We start from the raw sequence: 23,178 nt of genomic DNA on the forward strand, positions 1-23,178 counted from the left end.
GGGCGAGACGGGGTAAGTGAACTGGCCACACAGGGCTTGGCCGACGTATCCACACAATGGTTTGGCTTATGTGACAGATTCGGCCACGTGATACACAACAAAGCAAAGCTTTTTACCCGGCACAATTGCTTCAAGTTTATCTGCATCTTGTGAAAGTGTGTGTGCCAGCGGGTTATTGCAAAATACAAGTTAAAAATTCAACACAGACAAAAATCTTTGTTTTTGCTACATCATCCCTCCTCCTTTGGAAAGGCCATGTAGGATCATGTGGAAGTGCTGGGCCCTGCCTTAACCTGAGCCCACCCAGGGGAGCTTTGTACCACGCTGACCTTCTGGACTAGTTGAGTTGGACAATTTCAGACCATAATCTCTGCCCATATTTGTTCCCTTTCCTCACTTCTTTTTTACAATCCTTTTTTTTATTTTTATTTTCTCTCTCTTTCCCATGGCAGCTGGTGATGATTCTGCCATTCACACCCTCTCTAGACTCATCTTTAGTTTCCTAACTTGTGCCATTACCATCTCAATTCTGCCCTTTTGTCTCTCTAATCTCTCCTGCCTTCTACCCTATCACAGACCTTCTCTTTTGTTCTTTCCTTCACTGTCCCTGCACTTCCTGAAGAATCTGTTAGATCTCGAACTTTTCCAGTTCTGACAAAGGGTCACCGACCTGAAACGTTAACTCTGTTTCTCTCCATAGATGCTGCCTGACCCGCTGAGATTTCCAGCATTCTCTGTTTTATTTTGGGTGATAACTTACAACTACTTTAAGTTGAAACATTAATACAAGTACCCCCTTATTAAAGGGAGACTAAAACCGACACATTAAACAAATTAAACTTGGACGTGTGCCTGTTTATTGATTGTTGCAAATCACCTTGTGTATGTGACAGGCCTCCTCATCGGGTGATCAGGAGCTGTGTGAGTGAGTTGTGAGCTGTGTTAATGAGTGGGTGTGATCTGAGGGCTGGCACAGAGCGAGGAAAGGTGTGATCAGGATACAGACACCCAGCTCCGCCGACCCAGGTCCCGGGCATGCCTTATGTATTGTGACTGTCCCAGCGCCTGGGTTGAAGCGAGCGGATGCAGCAGGGAGTTGGGGGTAGAATACCATGGGATGGACGGATCGATACTTGTCATGTCTCAGCCTGCTGCCAGCGATCGCTCTCCTCTCCCTGATCACGGCTCCTGGACAGGTGAGGATGTTCCAATATCCACCAAACAACAAAGTGATGGGAAACCTGGCGCCAGCATCAAATATCTGAGAGATTTGCGAGAAAAATAATGAACCTTTCATGCTTCTTGTCTGAATCAAACGATACAGAGAGGTTGATCATAGTCCGCAGGTTCTGTTTTATGTTATAGTCAAGTTTTGTAGTGAACAGGGTGAGGTGTCTCTCACACCCTGACTTGTGGAGAATTCCACAATTTCACTAAAATCTCCAACGCACCGGAATCTGTCATTAACAGAGAATCCGGTGTGTGGCTTGAAATGTGAATTGTTGAATCTGTTTCACTTTTCAATAAAACCACGGTCTGGTGCCCTGGGGCTCGCCACTGGTGATGTTAGCCGGGGCGCACTCGCCTGACATTCCCCTACCGCCTATTTTAGCGCCGATTCCAATAAACTGCTTCAAGCTGACATTGGAAGAACAGGGGCGACTTGGTCCGCCTGTGTCCACGGTAAGTCCGCGGGTCTCCGGGCTTTGCACTGGGCTCAAGTCTTTCAAAGGTCAGCGCAGATTTTCCAACTTACCACCCGGGCGTAAAACTGACGGTGCGGATCGGCCGCTCCTGCTGGAAACCGCCCGATTTTCACTTCCAAAGTCAGCGGGGATGGAAGTCGGGTCATTTCAGGGCCGGTCGGGGCCAGGCCAGGCTGGGGGGAGCAGACGGATTCCAGGGTCATGATATGGAGCAGGAAGGTCCCGAGTCCCGGGCTCAGTGTGAGCCGCCAGAGGCTTTGTACAAGAGCGGAGTGGATGGTCTGAAGGGCTTCCTCCTGATACACGCTGCCACTCCTGTCCCTATCTCCATCAGTTTCAGCCGTTCCCAGTCAGTGACTGGAGGCGCCGGGAGATCCCCGTGTAACGGTACCGACTGCTGGCACAGCTTTGGGAGGGGAAGTGAGCCGGGAGTTATACTTGATGTGAAATGATTGCACACAATTCCGCGCGATCAGCAAACATTGAACTGTTCGGGAAGCCAAGAGACAGCGAGCTTGGGCAGGGACACAGTGTTCCAGGTGTGGGTCACACGTTACAGGGTTACACTGGACCAGGGACCTTGAGCTGTTCAAACAAGGGATTACATCAACAACTTTCATTTGATCTCTGCCCCGCCCCCCCTGTAAAAACAAGCAATATGCTGCAATGTTCTCTGTAAATATATGAGTGTCACAGGTTGGAACTGAACGGAGGGGTTCGGGTGGTTTATATATAGAATAACAGACCCCCGGGAGTGAGTTACAGGTTGGAATCTGATCGAGGGGTTCGGGGGGGGGGGGGGTATATATATAATACCAGATACCCGGGAGTGAACAAGAGGAGAAAGGCCAGCAGAATCTATCTAACCTTACCCTCCATCTCTCCTGAACCATTTTCCACTCTCATTTCCTCTCTGCCTGATTTTCCCACCTTTTCTTTCTATCTCATACCCTCTCAGTCCACACCTCACAGTCCGCACTCTCAGTCTGCACCTCCCTCTGCACCCACTTCCTCTGTTTCCACTTTCATTTCCAAAATACACTCCTTCCGGGCAAAGCTTCCCGCCAGACTTGTGTCTAACTGTTCCCGTCGACTCTCCCCCTTCGCATCTCTCTGGGCTCGGTCTCTGCCTCTCTCTCTCTCTCTGTGTCTCTCTCTCTCTGCTCCTAGCTCTCTCTCTGCCTCTCTCTCGCTTTCTCTGCCTCTGTCTCTCCCTCGGCCTCTGCCTCTCTCGACCTCTGCCTCTCTCTCGCTCTCTCTACCTCTGTCTCTCTCTCTCTGCCTCTCTCTCTCTCTGTTCCTATCTCTCTCTCTCTCTCTCTCTCCCTCTCTCTGCCTGCTTTCAGCCTGGAGTTTGTTGCGTGGGTGTTGGCTGTGTTGGTCCCTAGTCACTCCCAGCATTCCTGGGGAAGGGACAGAAGGGGAGTGAGTGAAGTCTCCGACACGGTGAGGGCCACAAAGATTTGGGTGGAGGGTGGAGCCTCTGGGTTACTGGTTTGGACCGGAGTCTGTGCCCCTGGGGTTTACAGGTGAGCCATGGTCGGGGTATTGATCTCACTACAAGCAGCAAGAACTGAATGTGCTTGTGAGGTATGGGCAGGCCCTGTCTGTTGGCCAGAAGGCCAAGTGCCCATGTGACAGGGTCATGGACCTTTGCGGCCCCAGGGCTGCTGTCCAAGAGAGATGGAGTCAGGGCACGAGTGAGCTGCAGCTCAGACCAAAGTCCCTTCACAGTGAGATGTCTGGCGTGGATCCTGTGTTTAGTGAGTTATTCTGGACAGTTCTTATTCAGTTGCTTTCAAGGGCTCGACAAGGTAGATGCAGAGAGGATATTTCCACTCATAGGGGAACTAAAACTAGGGGACATAGTCTCAGAATAAGGGGCTGCCCATTTAAAACTGAGATGAGGAGTAATTTCTTCTCTCAGAGGGTTGTAAATCTGTGGAATTCTCTGCCCCAGAGAGCTGTGGAGGCTGGATCATTGAATATATTTAAGACGGAGATAGACAGATTTTTGAGTGTTAAGGGAATAAAGGGTTATGGGGAGCGGGCAGGGAAGTGGAGCTGTGTCCATGATCAGATCAGCCATGATCATATTAAATGGCGGAGCAGGCTCAAGGAGCCAAATGGCCTACTCCTGCTCCTATTTCATGTTCTTTTCAGTAAGCTCTGGAAGTCATCAATGATCCTGTGACCTTGTGTGAATGTTACTGTATTTGGGTAATCTATAACTAAATGAGGAGGGCCCAGAAGTGGCACAGATCAGTGTTCATAGCAACTGAAGAATGTGCACAGGAGCACACGTGTATTTCAGGCTACAGGTGACCTTCCCAGAATTAAATAAAAACTCAACAATCCTGAAGGACGGATGTTAAACATAGGATGCAGGTTCTACAGGAGAGACAGGTTAAGTGGGACCAAAGTCCAGCAGTAAGGGAATATGAAGCAATGGTTTTAGCCTAGAATTACTCCAGGGAAACTTCCACAGCACCTGGACAAAGAGTTTACCATCTCGCCTTCCAGCTCTTGTGAGCATGCACATAAGAGCATAAGAAATAGGAGCAGGAGTCGGCCATTTGACCCCTCGAGCCTGCTCCGCCATTCAATAAGATCATGGCTGGTCTGATCTTGGCCTCAACTCCACTTCCCCGCCCGCTCCCTATAACCCTTGACTCCCCTATCATTCAAAAATCTGTCTATCTCCGCCTTAAATATATTCAATGACCCAGCTTCCACAGCTCTCTGGGGCAAAGAATTCCAAAGATTCACAACCCTCTGAGAGAAGAAATCCCTCCTCATCTCCGTTTTAAATGGACAACCCCTTATTCTGAAACTATGGCCCCTAGTTCTAGATTCCACCACAAGGGGAAACATCCTCTCTGCATCTACCCTCAGAATTTTGTACATTTCAATAAGATCACCTCTCATTGGAACTCCAATGAGTATAGGTCCGACAACCACTTGATCTCAGGAATGCATGTTTCTGATTAGAGCAAAATTCAGCAGCAGCCTGAGTGACACCCAGAGCACATCTGTTCACATTGGTAAGACATTCAGTTCCTCAGCTGATTTTAACAGCTCTAAACGATGTCAGTGTGCTAGTCTGTGCGCTCCCAGTCAAAGTGAAGGGCTCCTAGGTGTTTGTCATTTCCATTTGAAGTTTCAAAGCCGGGTTTTGCTCAGTCTGTGCCCCTGCACTGTCACACACTGCCTGTGTCCCACCGTAACGCTGCAGTGCTATGGGATGTCTCAGTGCTGATACTTCCCCCCCGATACAATTCCCCTTTCACGGTGCTGCTCTTGCTTTTCCAGGGTGCCTCATACTCTCTGTTTGAAGACACGGTTCAGAGATGGTGGCAGTACCGCAATGAGTGTTTTGAGAATATGCTGTCTCAGCAGGAGCCGCTAACAGGTACCATTGCTTCAACACCAACATCGTGCTGTCAGCACAACTACACACACCCAGCTCAGTGAGGGTTCCCGTTTACTTCTAGTTTTCAGTTCCCCTTTTGAGATTCCTCCTCGCTGGCCGTTGCTCACAGACTTGCACCTTTCCCTGGGACCAAGGAATGAGCTGGGCAGTACCCTCCAATCCCATAGTAAAGGCGAGTCTGGGAGGGACTGAGGGATGGTCTGGGCAGTACCCTCCAATCCCACATTAAAGGCTAGTCGAGACAGGAAGATGGGCTGCTTGCTGCATCTTTCTTCCATCGTCTATTAACCAAAACTAAAAACAGAAAGTGCTAGTAATATTTAGCAAGTCCTTCAGGAATGAACCTCACAGAGGTATAAGTGTGGCAGAATGATGGGGTGGAAATTGTATCAAGGGCGTGCAATCAGCCTTGTCAGAATACAACCCAACCAGTGAAGATAAAAATCGACTCCATTGTGTTTTACTCACTCCTCTATAATATATAGAAACACTGTTACTGGGTATAACACTTCTGTATATTATATACTATTGACTATTCCAACGCACACCTGGCTGGCCTCCCACATTCTACCCTACGTAAACTAGAGGTCATCCAAAACTCGGTAGTCCATGTCCTAACTCGCACCAAGTCCTGCTCACTCATCACCCCTGTGCTTGCTGACCTACATTGGCTCCTGGTTAAGTAACGTCTTGATTTTCAAATTCTGATCCTTGTTTTCAAATCCCTCCATGGTCTCGCCCCTCCCTATCTCTGTAATCTCCTCCTGCCCCCCCAACCCCCCGAGATGTCTGCACTCCACAACTTCTGCCCCCTTGAGCATCCCTGATTATAATTGCTCAACCAATGGTGGCCGTGCCTTCTGCTGCCTAGATTCCAAGCTCTGGAACTCCCTCCCTAAATCTCTCCACCTCTCTACCTCTCTTTCCTCCTTTTAAGAAGCTCCTTAAAATTGCTCTTGGATCTACAACTAACTGATTAGACTCAGATCTCACCAGTTCAGACCTATTATTTTCCTGTTTCCTGTTGATTTTCCCTTCATTGTGTTCATATCCTAAGGTGCTTTCTGCCATCGCTCCTTCGATATGCACATCTGCTGGCCCGATGGTGTACCTGGAACCAGAGTGAATGTTTCGTGCCCCTGGTACATTCCGTGGACAGACAGAGGTAATTATTGAATGATGCCAAGGTATGACAGGGACCACTTTGAAGATGTCCTAAGATGTTTGGGATTGTAAATAACTGCCTCCGGGAACACTAACTAATTAGCACTACACAACACTAATGTGTGGGCCAAAACAAACTGGCACCTTGAGTAAAATCGAGCAGACAGTCTGGTTCACACTGATGGCTTTCTGTTCAAAGGAATACGTGTGCAGCCTTTCAGAGTTAACCCCTTACATACAGTTTCTGGTACAACAAGACTCAAACAATTAAAAAATGAACACCAGCAAAAATCTATTGTGTTACCAGCGATGGAAGAAAGAAAATCTGATTGATAGAGAAATTGGCTATAAAGGATATATATGTCCAGCTAGGAATCTATAGGATAGAAATACAGATGGGAATATGTAGGGAACAGGTTGCCAGGAATCCACAGGATAGTGTCATGTATTCTACATGGCTACTGTTGGTACTATCTCAAGGTGTGCCACCAGAGGGCACAGCAGTGGGAGATTCGTAGGTTACCTGTACAGGTGTGCCTGGCCTAGTATAAAAGGCAAGCCACCAGGTGTGATCCCCACTCTGGAGTTAACTAATAAAGGATTACGGTCACTACAGTTCAAGTATAACACACTGCCTCGTGGAGTCATTGTTCGAGCATCTAAGGACACAACAAATAGAAATCTATAGGATGGAATCCAGACAGAGATCTATAGGATAAAAATCCAGCCAAGAATCTATAAGCTCTCAATCCAGCTGGGAATCTAGAGTTAGCCAGGGATTCACAGACTATAAAGTGAGCTAGGAATCTATAGAAGTCCGATTTTGACGGGAAAGTTTAGAAAAGTGGGAGAGCCCAGAATCAACATGACAGAGTATGCTAGGAATCTCTTGGATGCAGAGCCCATACTTCACGTTTAGGATACAGAACCAGTGGGGAACCAACAGGATTTAAGGCCAGCCTGCTATCAATTTGCAGCTGTCTCACTTGGTGCTGCAGATTATGGGATATTCTCGGGCTTCACAATCACAACAACACTTGTCACACTGAATACATATTTCAGGGTTCACACGGGTAATCTGGGTCTAACCTTTGTCTTTTACACAAGATATTCTCTTGGGTTCAGTGTTACCAGTCACTCTTGCAAGCAGATAGCATATCCCCTATAATCTGGAGTGCATCTTTTCCTACTCAATACTTAGGTAAATGATAGCGTGACCCAGGGATCATATTACTCTTACTCCATATGTACAACTCAGCTAACTTGTCGTGTCTGAGAGAGAGAAAGGCAAACAGCTCCTTAAGTCTGTCATAGTGAGACTATGGCCCACTTAGCCAGCAATCAAAGTCACCACCTTGACTGAAATACCTCCGCTTTGATATGCGAGCTTGCAATTCCCAAATCTGTTTTGCAAAGCCCTTGGCTGTGTGGCCTCTCAGGTGTCACAAAGGAACCATTTATCACAATGGCAAGAAATGATTTAGTTTGTACACAACAATGCCCCTTTGTTTACTGACTGACCCCTCGATAGTGCGGCCCCCTCACTGTGTGACTGACTGACTCCTCGATAGTGCGGCCCCCTCACTGTGTGATTGACTGACCCCTCGATAGTGTGGCCCCCTCACTGTGTGACTGACTGACCCCTCGATAGTGCGGCCCTGTCACTGTGTGACTGACTGACCCCTCGATAGTGTGGCCCCCTCACTGTGTGACTGACCCCTCGATAGTGCGGCCCCTTCATTGTGTGACTGACTGACCCCTCAATAGTGCGGCCCCCTCACTGTGTGACTGACCCCTCGATAGTGCGGCCCCTTCACTGTGTGACTGACTGACCCCTCGATAGTGCGGCCTTGCCACTGTGTAAATGGCTGGGTAAACTGAATCTGCTTTGTCCTAGTTGGTAAAGGCTTTGCATTCAGATACTGCACTGAGAATGGTGCCTGGCTGATAGACAATGACACAAGTGAGCCGTGGGTTGACCATTCCGAGTGTGATGAAGATGATGCGTTTCTGCAGCAGCAGGTAGGCAAGCAGCTCAGTGTGTGGGGCCAATCAGGGCACGGGGGTGTGGGGGAGTAGGAGTGGGATTGAGTGGGGTGCAGTGGAAGTGGGGTGTGGGTGGGGTATGGTGTGTGAAGGCTGTGGTGGGCTCGGGTGGTTGTGGTGGTACGGTAGGGGTGGTGTACAGGGGGGTACAATGGTTTGAGGTGGGTGGGGCATGAGGGTGAGGTGGGTGGGGTATGGGGGTGAGGTGGGTCAGGTACAGGGGGGTATGGTTGGGGTACCGGGGGGTACGAGATGGTGGAGCTGAGGTGGGTATGAGGGTGTCATAGGACTGTTGGTTCCCCACTGATATCTGTCTGCCTGTTTTGCCTGTGTCTGCCTGTCTGTCTGTCTCTGTCTGTCTGTCTCTGTCTCTGTCTGCTGTCTGTCTGTGTCTGTCTGCCTGTCTGTCTGTCTCTGTCTGCTGCCTGTCTGTCTATGTCTGCTGTCTCTCTGTCTGCTGCCTGTCTGTCTGTCTGCTGTCTGTCTCCCTGTCTCTGTCTGTCTCTCTGTCTGCTGCCTGTCTGTCTGTCTGTCTGCAGGTGGTGAAGCAGCAGATTCTCAGCACCTTGCGCCTGGTCTACACAGCGGGTTACTCTCTGTCTCTCGTCTCTCTGCTCGGGGCAAGTCTGACTCTCGTCTCATTCAGGTACTTTCCCATTTAGCTCTGAGTGTTTTACAGCCTGTTATTGACCTTTGCCCCTTGTGGCTCTCGGTCTTGCCCCCACACATTGGACCACAGCCCAGTGTGGCTGGATGTGCTCCGCAGGATGATGATTTGGGAGGAGCTGGACATTGTCTTGTTGACAGTATGCCTCCCTTCCTGTGGGGAATCTCTGGGCCTGAACTCCTTCGCTCAGCTCTGGATGGGATTTGAATGCCCAACATGACTCTGGCTTCTGCCCCTTGCACTGCTGATGATAAGAGTCTGTAACCGGACTGCCAAACCTCCCCTCGCCCAGTGCTCGGTCTGGGAGACAGTCAGCGCTGTCTGCCACAGGTTGCAAGTACTGACCTCCAACATCACTCACTTGGCTTCCCATTGCAAGTTCCTAATGCTCTTTTCAACAGATTATGACCTTCGGAATATTAACCCAGGGAAACCATCAGGAGGCTTCAAACCTTTATCATGCAGCAGCATTCCGCAGGGTGCAGATAATGCCTAACCTTGACCCTAAACAGCTGCTCACTCCGACCCCCGAGCCCAAACACCCTGTGCAGCTGTGACCCAGCACCTCAGGTTGGTGGGTGGGGGACCCAGGCCGTTTGCAATTTCTGCGGTCTGGAGGAGTCCGTGTTCTTATTGAATGTACGAGGTTGCAGCCCCTGTTCCACTATTTAAAGGGGCTGCTCCTGAAATTCTGGTTGCACTTCAGTCCCACACTCCTGATCTTTGGGCACCCTGTGCGGAGGGGAGCGGGTAGGTTCGAGGGCCTCCTCGTAGGACTGCGCCTGGGCATGGCTAAGGGTGCCATCAGCCGGTCCAGGCAGCGGGCGGTCGAGGGGGTCGTTCAGCCCGACTGCCTGCCTCTCTTCCACGCATACATCCGAGCCAGGATGTCCTTGGAGATGGAGCACGCGGTATCCACCGGTACGCTCGCGGCCTTCCGTGAGAGGTGGGCACCGGAGGGACTGGAGTGCATCATCACCCCGGCAACCAAATTTTAATTAGATTTTATATGTTTTAAAATGTAATTTGTTTTATTGCCGGTTTTAGTGTCCCCCTCCCCTTTTATAGGGGGCACTTGTAAATTATGGTTTTAGTGCCCAAAAAAAACAAAAAAAACCAACAAAAAATACAAAAGAAAAACAAAAACGGGCCTGGAAAAATGTTTGGAGTGTCCCCCAGATTGGAGGGGCACTTGATTTAATTGTTTATTTATTGTTTCTCAACCAAGAGTGGTGGGTGGGGGTTATTCATGCTTGAATTAAACTACAAAGTGAGACCGGCTGGTACAACGAAGTCATCATCTTTCTTGTTTCTCAGGAAACTCTATTGCACAAGAAACTACATCCATCTGAACCTCTTCGTCTCCTTCATCCTCCGAGCCCTTGCGGTGCTGATCAAAGATGCGCTTACGGACAGCGTGACTCCAGGAAACAGCAATGTGACTGTGGAGGCGCCTGTTGCAGGCCCAAACACGGTGAGGCAGAGGGTTCTCAGCCAGGGCACGTTTCCAGCAATAATGCAGCCTCACTGGGTGGGGAAACAGAGAGCTGTGAGGGAAGAAGGTGCAGCTCTAGGATAACTGTAACTGAGAACTGATCCTCGGCAAGTTCTCCGTCAGTGCCCGGAGAGAGCCTTTGGTAAAAACCTTGATTGTGGCGATGCTTCTGTCAGTGAGGTGCTGATCTTGCGTTTGATTACAGCCCTGGCAGAAGGAGGCTGGACATTTATACAGTACCATCATCAACGTCCTCAGGACGTCCTGAAGCAGTGGGGGTGTGTTCACAGCCTGATCTGGTACTTTTGGTCACCTGTCGTAATATGTCCTGATGTGACTCAGTGTCAAACTTTGTCTGGTAACAGCTTGGGACATTTTACTGTGAAAAACACAATATAATTGCAAGTTATTAGTGTTACCAGTTGGGTTTTTGTGGGATGTGTGTTCATGGCGTGTGCTGAGCTGTAACTTTTTATTCCAGGCCACGGTGGCGTGCCGAGCTGCTCAGGTCTTCCTCCATTACAGTGTGGCCTGCACCTACCACTGGCTGCTGGTCGAGGGCCTTTTCCTCTATGTCCTGCTTGTGGTGTCTGTCTTCTCGGAGCAGAAGAGTTTCCGGGCCTATCTGCTGATTGGCTGGGGTAAGCCTGCTGCTGATTGGCTGGGGTAAGCCTGCTGCTGATTGGTTGGGGTAAGCTTGCTGCTGATTGATTGGGATAAGCCTGCTGCTAATTGGTTGGAGTAAGCCTACCTGCTGATTAGCTGGGGTAAGCCTACTTGCTGATTGGCTGGGGTACACCTACCTGCTGATTGGCTGGGATAAGCCTGCTGCTGATTGGCTGGGATAAGCCTACCTGCTGATTGGCTGGGGTAAACTGTCTGTGAGTCTCAACTGTGCAGGACCTCCGATCGGTGAGGGGCCTGTATGGGACCCCCCGATCGGTGAGGGGCCTGTGTAGGACCCCCCGATCGGTGAGCGCCCATGCTTGGGCCCCAGCTATTCACAATCTATATCAATGACTTGGATCAGGGGACCAAATGTAATATATCCAAGTTTGCTGATGATACAAAGCTAGGTGGGAATGTAAGTTGTGAGGAAGATGCAAAGAGACATCTTGGGGATATAGACAGGCTAAGTGGGCAAGAACATGGCAAATGGAATATAATGTGGAGAAATGTGAAGTTATCCACTTTGGTAGGAAAAATAGAAAAGCAGAGTATTTTTTAAATGGTGAGAGATTGGGAAATGTTGGGGTTTGGCGGGACCTGGGTGTCCTTGTACATGAATCACTGAAAGTTAACATGCAGGTACAGCAAGCAATTAGGAAAGCAAATGATATGTTGGCCTTTATTACAAGAGGATTTGAGTATAAGAGTAAAGTCGTCTTATTGCAATTATATACAGTTTTGGTCTCCTTATCCAAGGAAGGATATATTTGCCATAGAGGGAGTGCAACGAAGGTTCACCAGACTGAATCCTGGGATGGGGAGAGATTGAGTAGATTTGGCCTATATTCTCTAGAGTTTTGATGAATGAGAGGGGATCACATTGAAACTTACAACATTCTTACAGGGCTTGACAGGGTAGATGTAGGGAGGATGTTTCCCCTGGCTGGAGAATCTAGAACCAGGGGTCACATTCTCAGAATAAGGAATCGGCCATTTAGGACTGAGATGAGGGGAAATTTCTTCAGTCGGGGGTGGTGAATCTTTGGAATTCTCTATCCCAGAGGGCAGTGGAGGCTCAGTCTTTGAATATATTCAAGTCAGGGATCGATAGATTTGTGGACATTAAGGGAATCAAGGGATATGAAGATAGTGCAGGAAAGTGGAACTGAGGTAGAAGATCAGCCATGATCTTATTGAATGGCAGAGCAGGCTCGAGGGGCCAAATGGTCTACTCCTGCTCCTAATTCTTCTGTTCTTATGGGAAATCTTACGGGAGAGTTGGAGAGATGTTTGAGGAGAGGTGATTGAGACAGGTTTGTTTTTTGGGACTGGCTGGATCGACAGTGAGTCCCGAAGTTCCATCAGGGACAGGGGACTGACTCACCTGCTCCAGCCACTTTACACGGGTCCTTTTCCTCACTGATTACAGCATGGCACTGAGTTAACAGCCGAGTCCTGTCCTGGATCACCCATCGGGCTGCTGATGCCGGCTGGCGTGTGTCTGGGAGATTCGGCCTCCTGCAGCCGGCAGGAGTCTGTTTCATTCCCCCCCACTCCGATCAGCTCTCCCTCTCCCCAGGCTGCTGACTCCTCCCACGGGTACCAGCAACCCTCCGTACCACCCCCACCCCCAACCCGTGGCGTCTCTTGACCATGAGCTGTTGTCAGGCTGTTCAACCACTGAAAGCATTACATCTGTCCTCACCCGAGATGCAGGAACAAGTGTGCAATCAGCAGGACCACTGACTGGACACTGTTAGGACCACTGGACACTGGCAGGATCCTGGCTGATTTCTCCCTCTGCAACCCAGGGCACCGAGGCAACTTGCAGCAGCCCCGTTGCCGCCCAGACAACGCATTGGCGAATAGGTGTGGAACCAGGGGGCATGGTAGTGCCGTTGCCAAGGTGGCACGTGAAGAGGAGCTATACGAGACCCATGGCGGTGCTCAGTGCCTCCGTCAGTACTTTGAAATGAATCTCATGCCCCGGGAAAGATAAGTGGAATGGCGAAGATGATGCTGGACCCACCCACATGTTTTGCTGTCTGTTATCTCTAGGTGTCCCCCTGGTGTTTGTGTTACCGTGGATCGTCGCCAAGTACTTGCAGGAGAATTCTGGGTAAGGCTGCACTCTCTCACCCCACTCCATGTGGATTGCCCAATCCTGACTAACCCTGTCTCGGGACGCCACGTTTAATGGGGCCTCACTCGAGACTCCCTATGTTCCGCTCTCTCTTTGCTTTTGTAAGTTCTGTTTTTCACATCGTGTTTGTCTGCTGATTACCCACACAGCCTCCTGCCCACCAATACCCCATTCAGGTAGCCCATCAAGTGTGAGCGTAGACAGTGAATGTTAGCGGCTATTTGGCCAGAGAGCATAGAAACACAAGAAGAGGAGGAGGCCATTTAGCCACCCGAGCCTGTTTCGCCATTCAATGAGATCATGGCTGATCTGCGACCTAATTCTGTATACCTGCCTTTGGCCCACATCCCTTAATTCCTTTAGTTAACAAAAATCTATCAATCACTGATTAAATTTAACAACTGATCTAACATCAATTGCTGTTTGCGGAAGAGAGTTCCAAACTTCTACCACCCTTTGTGTGTAGAAGTGTTTCTTAACTTCACTCCTGAAAGGTCTGGCTCTCACTTTTAGATTATGCCCCTAGTCCTAGACTTCCCAACCAGCGGAAATAGTTTCTCTCTATCTATCCTATCTTTGGGAATACAACTCTAATTTATGTAATCTCTCCTCGTAACTTAACCCTTGAAATCTGGGTATCATTCTGGTAAACCTACGCTGCACTCCCTCCAAGGCCAATATATCCTTCCTAAGGTGTGGTGCCCAGAACTGCTCACAGTGCTCCAGGTATGACCTAACCAGGGTTTTGTACAGCTGTAGCATAACTTCTACCTCCTTGTAGTCTAGTCCTCTGGATATAAAGGCCAGCATCCCATTTGCCTTTTTGATTATTTTGTGTATCTGTTCATAATGATCTATGTGCCTGGACCCCCAGGTCTCTTTGGACCTCCACTGCTTTTAGCCGTTCACCATTTAGAAAGTACCCTGTTCGAACCTTTTTAGGTCCAAAATGGATGACCTCACATTTACCTATATTGAAATCCATTTGCCACAATTTTGCCCATTCACTTAATCTGTTGATATCCCTTTGTAATGTTATGCTTCCATCTATAATGCCTACAATGCCAATTATCTTTGTGTCATTGTTAAACTTGGATCTATGACTTTCTATGCCATCATCTAAGTCGTTAATAAATATTGTGAATAGTTGAGCCCCCTACACAGATCACTGAGGGACACCACTTGTCACTTCCTGCCAATTTGAGCACCTAGCCATTATCCCCACTGCCTGTCTCCTGCCACTCAGCTAATTTCCAAACCAGATCAATCATTTTGCCCTCAATTCCATGGGTTTCTACCTTAGTTAACAGTCTCTTAAGTGGAATTTTATCAAATGTCTTCTGGAAGTCCATATAAATAACATCCAGACATCCCCTGACCACTACATTAGTCACCACTTCAAATAATCAATCAGGTTTATCAGGCATGTCCTACCTTTCACAAATCCGTGCTAGCTCTCTTTGATCAACTGAAAATTTTTGAGATGTTCAGTCACCCTATCCTCAATTATAGACTCTAGCAATTTCCCGACAACAGATGTTAGACTAACTGGTCTATAATTCCCTGGTTTCCCTCTCTCGCCATTCTTAAATAGCGGAGTGACTTGCACAATTTTCCAATCTAAAGGAACAGTTCCTGAATTGAGAGAACTTTGGAAGATTGTAGTTAGGTCATCTGCAATGTGCTCACCTACTTCCTTTAAAACCCTGGGATGGAAACCATCTGGCCCTGGGGATTTGTTACTCTTCAGTGCCATTATTTTCTTCATTACTGTTACTTTACTCACGTTAATGTTATTGAGTCCCTGTCCCCGATTCAATATTAGTTTCCTTAGGATTTCCGGCATGCTATCCTCTTCTTCTGCTGTGAATACTGACGCAAAGTAATTATTCAACATGTCCGCCATTTCCTTATTATCGACAATATCACCGCTTTCAGTTTTTAATGGGCCAACATTGCTTCTGTCTACCCTCATTTTCCTATAATGGTAAAAATTCTTTGTATTGATTTTGATATCCCTTGCAAGTTTCTTTACAAACCCCCTTTTTGTAGCTCTTATTGTTTTGTGACTCTTTACTGTTCTTTGTATGTTTCCCATTTGCCAGGAACTGTTCTATTTTTTGCATTTTTGTATGCTTTTTCTTTGAGTTTTATGCTGTCCCTTACCTCTATAGTCGTCCATGGCTGGGTTTTTTTTTGGCAAGTAGAGCTCTTGCCCCTCAGGGGTATAAACTGGTTCCATATCACATTAAAATATTTTTGAACATCTCCGACTGATCTTCTGTCGTTTTACCCAGTAACAGATTTGCCCAGTTTATTGAGGGCAGTCTCTGCCTCATCCCCTTGAATTGGGCCTTACCTAAATCTAGAATCTTAGTAGCTGTTTCGGCGTTTCTCCCTTTCAAACCACTATGTTCAACTTGATCATGTTATGGTCGCTGTTGAATAAATGTTCACGCACAGTTAGCAGTTCACTAAATCTGCCTCAGTTCCACAGCAATGCTGATATCAGCAGACAGACATTTGTCAGCAGTGATCACCGGTCAGTGGAGAACCCTTAGTCCATTCCCCCCCCCCCCCCCGGGAGACTTGGGTCAAAGAGTAATGCCCCTGCTGGTTGCGATCAGTGCAGAGACAACCCCAATCCTGTTCTCATCCAGCCTCTACACTCGCACTTTTTGCAGGAGCCAGTCATCATCATAGGCAGTCCCTCCCTCGAAACGAGGATGACTTTCTTCCATGCCAAAAAGGGATGAGTTCACAGGTGTTTCAATGAAGAACCTAATATTCCAGATCTCGAACTACATCTTGGAGGGTGGAAGATACCTGTGCTTGGATTTGTTTTAACGTGGGGTGGCCGTTGCACACCAGCTACCACACAGGCTTAACAGAGCTAGGTCTTGGTCCAGTGGCAAGGAATACCCAAGACGACTGGAGACCAGTTCTACTGCACGGACCTAGTGCGCACATATATCGCAGTGTGGGCTGGTCCATGCTGCCCCTGGGTCCTTGCCCCTTCTAGGCCCTCACGCCTCTCTTGGGCCCCGGTCACTTCCCGCTACAAACTCTTGCCGCTCCTTCGCCCCTCCTGCTGTGCCTGCCCGCACTGCAATCAGCGACCTGGCTTTGCAGCCCTCGCCATCCTGCAGTGGTATGTTGCTGCCGCATGCTACTCCCTCTGATGGTCCCGGCCTGCTGATGGTTTTGTAGTCCGGGACTGTGCTGCCGCATGCTGCAGTGAGCATCAGTCGGCAGCAGGGGATCCTGGCGGATTCTCGCCCCGTGGCCCAGCACCGACCGGTCAGTGGTGAGACATCGACAGGGCCCCAGACCAGCGAATCCACAAATAATAAAACAGTTATGTTTATAATGAGGCTCTCCGCGGATTGTCCCTCCCCCCATAGACACCCCATGACCTGCTTCCCCATAGACTCCCTGTGACCTGCCCCCTCCCGTAGACACCCCGTGACCTGCTCCCCCATAGACTCCCTGTGACCTGCCCCCTCCCATAGATGCCCCGTGACCTGCTCCCCCAGGAACCCTGATTGTTATTTCTTTAGGACCACATGTTATCAGTGAGTCATGCCTCCACTCGCTTTTGCCGCCATGTGTCCGTGAAGTCAAAATTATTTCAAATGTAATTTCCCGTTTTGATTCTCTAACAGGTGCTGGAGACAGAACACCAACATGGCTTTCTGGTGGATTGTCCGATCACCGTTGTTACTTGTCATCACTGTGAGTGAGGCTGCACTTCCAGTTAAAGTTAGCCCCGTCCATACTGAGGAGGGGCGATTGCGAGGGGCGAGGAGGGGAAATTACAGCCAGTCACTGCGTGTTATACCCGGGTTACAGGGGCAGGGCGCTGGCTGTTTGTGTTTAAACAGGTTTAAATGCGACCACTCAATGATCAGTTAGCTTCTCGCCCCCAGTGAATGTTGGCAGGATATTGAAGGTAACACGTCTGAGCCCGATCCTGTTCTCACCCACATCCGTACATCTAAACTCAGAGCGAACGTGTCGGCAGTGCTGCATTAACACGGCAACAGTGAGCCGAGGGGAGCTGTGAAGGGGACTTCACTAACTCAAATCATTTATCCAACTGGTTTCAGATCAATTTTGCGATATTCATCAGGATAATGATTCTGCTCATCTCCAAGATGAGGTCCCACCAGGTGCACGACACGGATTTCAGAAATCGGTGAGATTTTCCTTGTTTATTTGTGCAAGTGGTTGGAAATCAACCAGTGAGTTTGTTGCTGGAACAATGGGGAGAGGAAGACTAGCTCTGGCCAGTGTGTGCAGGGACATCCTCAGTCACTTAGCAAAATGTTTCCTCTGTCCCTTTTAGAGCACTAGTGACTGTCCTGTGGCGGGTGAGTTTACAGACATAGGATTACATAGAATGTACAGCACGGAAACAGGCCATTCGGCCCAACTGGTCTATGCTGCACACAAGCCTCCTCCCACCCTACTTCATCTAAACCTACCAACATATATATTCCTTTCTCCCTCGTGTACTTATCTAGCTTACCCTTAAATGGGTAATTAACTATTCGCCTCAACTACTCCTTGTGGTGCTGAGTTCCACATTCTAAACAGAGTTGGAGGAAATGGTTGGTGTTGTGGCTGCTTCATGTGACAGACTGGACGTGGCCTGTGGGACATTTAGAGTTAGAGGCCCTCCTGTCGTTGGTACTGGGGATCACAGCTACCCCGGGAAGGAAGCGCGAATCGCCAGCGTTACTGTCACAGCGTGACATAGATGATTACAATTTCCATTTATCCGCTGCTCAGAGGAAATCTTTATGGGCACATTTACGTCACTACAGACACAAACCAGAGCCATTCCCCCTGCTGAAACCCATTTGCCCCGAGTGGCCGCTCGCTGGTAAAGCCTTGGCATCTGTAATTTAATTGTGAATTGTACCATCTTATGCTCACCTCAGTGAGGGGCACTGGTGCCTCTGACGTGGACACCCAATGCCAGCATCAGTCACGCCTCAGATCAGCTGCTGCATCCTTAGATGCTTAGAGCTCCCAGAGGGAGAGGAGAGACTCAGGAAGTGGAGGGAATCCTGCCCCAGGAGGTTGAAGGAGACCTGCTGGCAGGGTGGAGACAGTAAACATTGAATGTTTGTTCAAAATTCAGCATGTATTATTCTCAACAGGTCTAAAATAGGGCTGTACTTTGAACACTGACCTGGCCCAGATATGTCACCCATTAAACCAGCTGGTTCATGTTTTCTCAGTGTCTCTTACAGTTCAGTATGGTTCATGTTTCAGGTTAACAAAATCAACACTAATTCTAATCCCTTTGTTGGGGGTCCACGAGATTCTATTTGCTTTCATCACGGATGAGAATGCTAAAGGAATACTGCGATACATCAAACTATCTGTCGAGCTCCTCTTTGGCTCCATCCAGGTAACGTGATTAACTACACGGTCTGGTTCGGAACACCGGTTCTGGGTCCTTTCTGACATATGTGGAGAAGCTGGGGTTCTTCTCCTTTGACCAGTGGTGGTTAAGGGGAGATTTAATAGAGGTGTTCAAAATCATGAAGGGATTTTGATAAGAGTAAAACAAGAGAAACTGTTTCCACTGGCAGATGGGTGGCTAACCAGAGGACATAGATTGAAGGTCATTGGCAAAGGAACCAGAGGGACCACGAGGAATTTGTTTTTAAATGCAGCCAGTTGTTGGGATCTGGAAAGCGCTGCCTGAAAGGGTGGTGGAAGCAGATTCAATAGTAATGTCCAAAAGTGAATTGGATAAATACTGGAAGGGAAATAATGTACAGGGATGTGGGAAAAGAGCAGGGGGGTGGGACTAATTGGATATCTCTACCAAAGAGCCAGCACAGGCACGACGGGCCGAATGGCCTAATTCTGTGCTGTGTTATTCTGTAGCCCAGATATTAGGGTGCGCCCATTCCCTGTGCCCGAATGGCGAGGCCCAAAGTTCCACAGATATTGGGCCTGGGGTCTCCTTGTAATGGAGCCGGTGCGTGCTGGTGGAGTGGTGCCATTTCAGGGCCATTGCTCACATCACAGTGGCCCTCTTGTAAGTGGGCTCTGGGGATTGGGGGGTGGGGGGGAGTTTGGTGCACGGGAGAGACTTCAACATTTGCCCAAATCCTTATCACATGACCAGCTTGTGGTGCACATGAGAGTTGTTGAGTCGATGGTCGCCCCGAGGTGGGGTCAGGTCGACAGCCCATTGTCAGAGTCTTTGTTTCTGGAATCTCACCATCATTCTCCTTACCTTTATTTTTCAGGGCTTGTTGGTGGCTGTCCTCTATTGTTTTATTAATGGAGAGGTAAGGTGGCAAATGGTCCACTGCTTAAACTACTTTTCATGTCTGAAGTCCCTCTCCTCAGTGCGTGTTCACTCTCTTCAGCTTCCTCCGCTCTCCCTCAATGCTGCTACAGGCTCAACATTAATCGTCACCACCGAAGGTACATTGCTGGCCTCTGCTTGGCTCCAGATGTTGGTACACAGCAGGGCTGCAAGCACACAGTGCCCGTCTCTCTGCACGCTGCCTCAGCAGGGTCAAGGGACTCTCCCACACAGAGAATGGGGCTTAGACTGGAGGCTGGGCACCCTCCCAAAGAAATGGGATGTTCCCCTCCCCTGCTCCTCTCCCAGTGCTCTCTCCCCCTCCCCCCAGTGCTCCCTCCCCCTCCCTCAGTGCTCCCATCCCCCAATGCTCCACCCCCCCAACCCCCCCCACCCCCGGTGCTCCCTCCTCCAGGTGCTCCCTCTCCCAGTGCTCCTGCTCCCTCCCCCCTGTGATCCCTCCCCCAGTGCTCCCGCCCCCCCAGTGCTCTCTCTCCCAGTGCTCCTTCCCTCAATGCTCCCTCTCCCTGTGCTCCCATCCCCCTGTGATCCCATGCACCTTCGAGTGACAGGCTCAAGAACATCAGCGCCTGACACCATGAGGTGTTCTGTCAATCACGGGAGCTTAAGAAATGGGGAAAAAGACACATAGACCCACACCTGACTGACAGAAATAGACTTAGATTAACACAGGCACCAGGAAAAACACACAGACTGGCACAGATAGACACACATAGGTACAGTGACAGACTGACACTGACAGACAACAGGACAAGCGGCACAAACTGACTAGTACGAACTTAGGTAGAGCCTTACACAAACATGGACAGAGAAACATACACACAGACACAAACTGACGAAGATTGAGAGAGACACACAGAATGTGTGCGTAATTGTGTGGAGTTCCAGTGTATATATTTGTATCTGTGGCCAGATTGCTCTCGATCCGCCTGGAGTTTCTGTCAGTGGAGTATGTGCTGGATGATTCAATGCTACCGTTGTTCCCAAGCACAGTCTGTTTAAGAACAGAGAATTGTGAACCTGTGGAATTCTCTACCACAGAAAGTTGTTGAGGCCCGTTTGTTAGATATATTCAAAAGGGAGTTAGATGTGGCCCTTACAGCTAAAGGGATCAAGGGGTATGGAGAGAAAGCAGGAGTGGGTTACTGAAGTTGCATGATCAGCCATGATTATATTGAATGGTGGTGCAGGGTCGAAGGGCCGAATGGCCTACTCCTGCACCTATTTTTTATGTTTCTATAAGAATTAGGAGCCTTCTCCGCCATTCAATATCATGGCTGATCTTTGACTGCAACTCATCTTTCCCGCCGATCTCCATATCCTGTGTTTGCCCCGAGTCCAAAAATCTATCTATCTCAGCCTTGAATATACTCAACGATTCATAGATTCTCACATTCTCCTCACACACAGGTCCAGAATGAACTGCGGAAGAAGCTGCAACAGTGGAAGATGAAGAAGAATCTCAGAAAGTCCCATGGTCGACACTCCCGTGGCCGGAGAGAGAAGGGGGACAGCACCGAGCAGTATGTTGAGATGGGGGTCAGAGATGACCTAGAGTCTCCCAATACTGATGAAGGTCTCCTCAACACACTCAGCTCCAATCAGGGACTAAATTCAGAGATCACTGAGCTCCCACCACAGGTCTCAGAGGCCCTGCTCAATGCAGCTGCTGTTTAGAATGGCACAGCAATGCAACATGTGGGGACGGGGCACTGGGACCGCACGCTATCTATGGTAATGACAGCTTCAAGGCAAACAACCAGGAATGAACCTGCCGTCTTTCCCCGAGATAGAGAGATAGAGAGAGAGAATGATTAAGTGAGGGTGGGTAAGAAAGAGATAAAGTGGAGGGGAATTGTGGAAAAGTCAGAATGCAAGGTATTTCGGACTCATCTTTGATGTTTGTGTCGCACTCCCATTGTGATGTGAGTCTTGTGTCACACTTTGAACCACACCAGACACACCATGGGCTCGATTTTCCCTCCTGGGTCAGGAGAGAGGTGGGTGAGGTCCGGTTCAGATTCCAATCCTGCTGCTTTCTCTATGCCGGTTTCCCCCACGACTTTCCCCTGATAGCGCTTGTTAAATCCGCCCTGTGAGGTTCCCAGCCAATTAAAAGGAAGCGGGTCTGATGATGCCATTTGATGACATGTGATCAGCTGGTTTCCTTAAAGGGACCATGCCCACATTCACTTTGACAGTTGTGCTGTCAGTGTTGTGCAGCATTGAGGAGCTGCAGACACTGACAAGCACGCACAGAGGTTCATGGCTGCACCCAGGCTCTCCCATGGCGCCTTCCATATGCTTATGGAGGGAGTCACAGCACGCAGGGAGGTTCTCTTCCCTTCCAATGGGCGGAAAGGACTTCGCCAGGACACCACCGCAGTCTGGTTGCACATTGTACCAGGTTGTAGTGGCACAAACCTTTCAAAGATCTCAGTAGATCATGAAACGTTATTGCAAAGCCACACTCAACCTCATCCTGCTGTGCCACTCATCACATCCCCATCACTCTGCCTTCCCTACCCTACTCCTACACATCCTTGCACCAACTTACCTTGCACCTCCACCCCTCCCCCTCTCTCTATCTACATTATCACATCCCCATCTCACTAGCCATCCCTCACACTCAACCTCATCCTTGTCCAATCATACTATCAACACACACTTGGTTCTTTTAGCCAATGTTCATGTCAAGTTTTTGTTAATGTGTTGTCAAACACTGAAATCTTTATTTTCAATATTTTGCCTTCTTGGATAGATTTATGTGCACCTTTGGATGTGGCTTAGTGAGTTAACAAAAGAATTAAGTGCAGGAGTAGGCCATTTGGCCCCTCGAGTCTACTCCGCCATTCAATAAGATCATGGCTGAGCTTGTACCTCAACTCCACTTTCCTGCTCTATCTCCATATCGCTTGATCCCTTAATATCCAAAAATCTATCGATCTCTGTCTTGAATATACTCAACGACTGAGTCTCCACAGTCCTCTGGGGTAGAGAATTTCAGAGATTCACCACCCTCTGAGTGAAGAAGTTTCTCCTCATCTCAGTTCTAAATGGCCGACCCCTTTTTGTTGAGACTGTGACTCCTGGTTCTAGACTCCTCAGCCTGAGGAAACATCTTCCCTGCATCTACCCTGTCAAGCCCTGTAAGAATTTTGTATGTTTCAATTAGATCACCTCGCATTCTTCTAAACTCTAGAGAATATAGGCCAAGTCCTCATAGGACAATCCCCCCATCCCAGGAATCAGTCTGGTGAACCTTTGTTGCACTCAATGGCAAGTATATCCTTCCTTAGGTAAGGAGACCAAAACTGTACACAATACTCCAGGTGCGGTCTCACCAGGGCACTGTATAATTGCAGCAAGATGTCTTTACTCACGGTAACTTTCTGTGATTTATGTACAAGGACACCCAGGTCCCTCTGAACACCAACACTTCCCAATCACACCATTTAAAAAATACTCTGCTTTTCTATTCTACCACAGTGGATAAC

General features: G+C 48.8%; 1 protein-coding gene across 1 annotated transcript; it reads left to right on the top strand.

Annotated features, from left to right (window-relative positions):
- Positions 1-1,112: 1,112 nt before the first annotated feature.
- On the top strand, positions 1,113-21,433 carry LOC139225843 (glucagon-like peptide 1 receptor). The gene is made up of 13 exons (XM_070856696.1): positions 1,113-1,196; positions 5,019-5,118; positions 6,197-6,304; positions 8,201-8,325; positions 8,889-8,995; positions 10,334-10,490; positions 10,993-11,152; positions 13,239-13,299; positions 16,989-17,058; positions 17,433-17,521; positions 18,607-18,745; positions 19,599-19,640; positions 21,092-21,433. Exons 1-13 carry the CDS (start codon positions 1,113-1,115, stop codon positions 21,356-21,358), a joined length of 1,509 nt encoding a protein of 502 aa, XP_070712797.1. The 3' UTR covers positions 21,359-21,433.
- The last annotated feature ends 1,745 nt before the right edge of the window (positions 21,434-23,178 follow it).

Source organism: Pristiophorus japonicus, chromosome 15 (assembly GCF_044704955.1).
Source record: "Pristiophorus japonicus isolate sPriJap1 chromosome 15, sPriJap1.hap1, whole genome shotgun sequence".
Taxonomy (NCBI): domain Eukaryota; kingdom Metazoa; phylum Chordata; class Chondrichthyes; family Pristiophoridae; genus Pristiophorus; species Pristiophorus japonicus.

What these genes read in the sequence shown, in the direction of transcription:
- LOC139225843 (XM_070856696.1), top strand. Translation starts at nt 1,113, where the DNA reads ATGGGATGGACGGATCGATACTTGTCATGTCTCAGCCTGCTGCCAGCG. An exon ending in TCCTCTTTGGCTCCATCCAG is followed by an intron (nt 18,746 to 19,598) that starts GTAACGTGATTA and finishes TTTATTTTTCAG; the next exon opens with GGCTTGTTGGTGGCTGTCCT. An exon ending in ATTGTTTTATTAATGGAGAG is followed by an intron (nt 19,641 to 21,091) that starts GTAAGGTGGCAA and finishes CCTCACACACAG; the next exon opens with GTCCAGAATGAACTGCGGAA.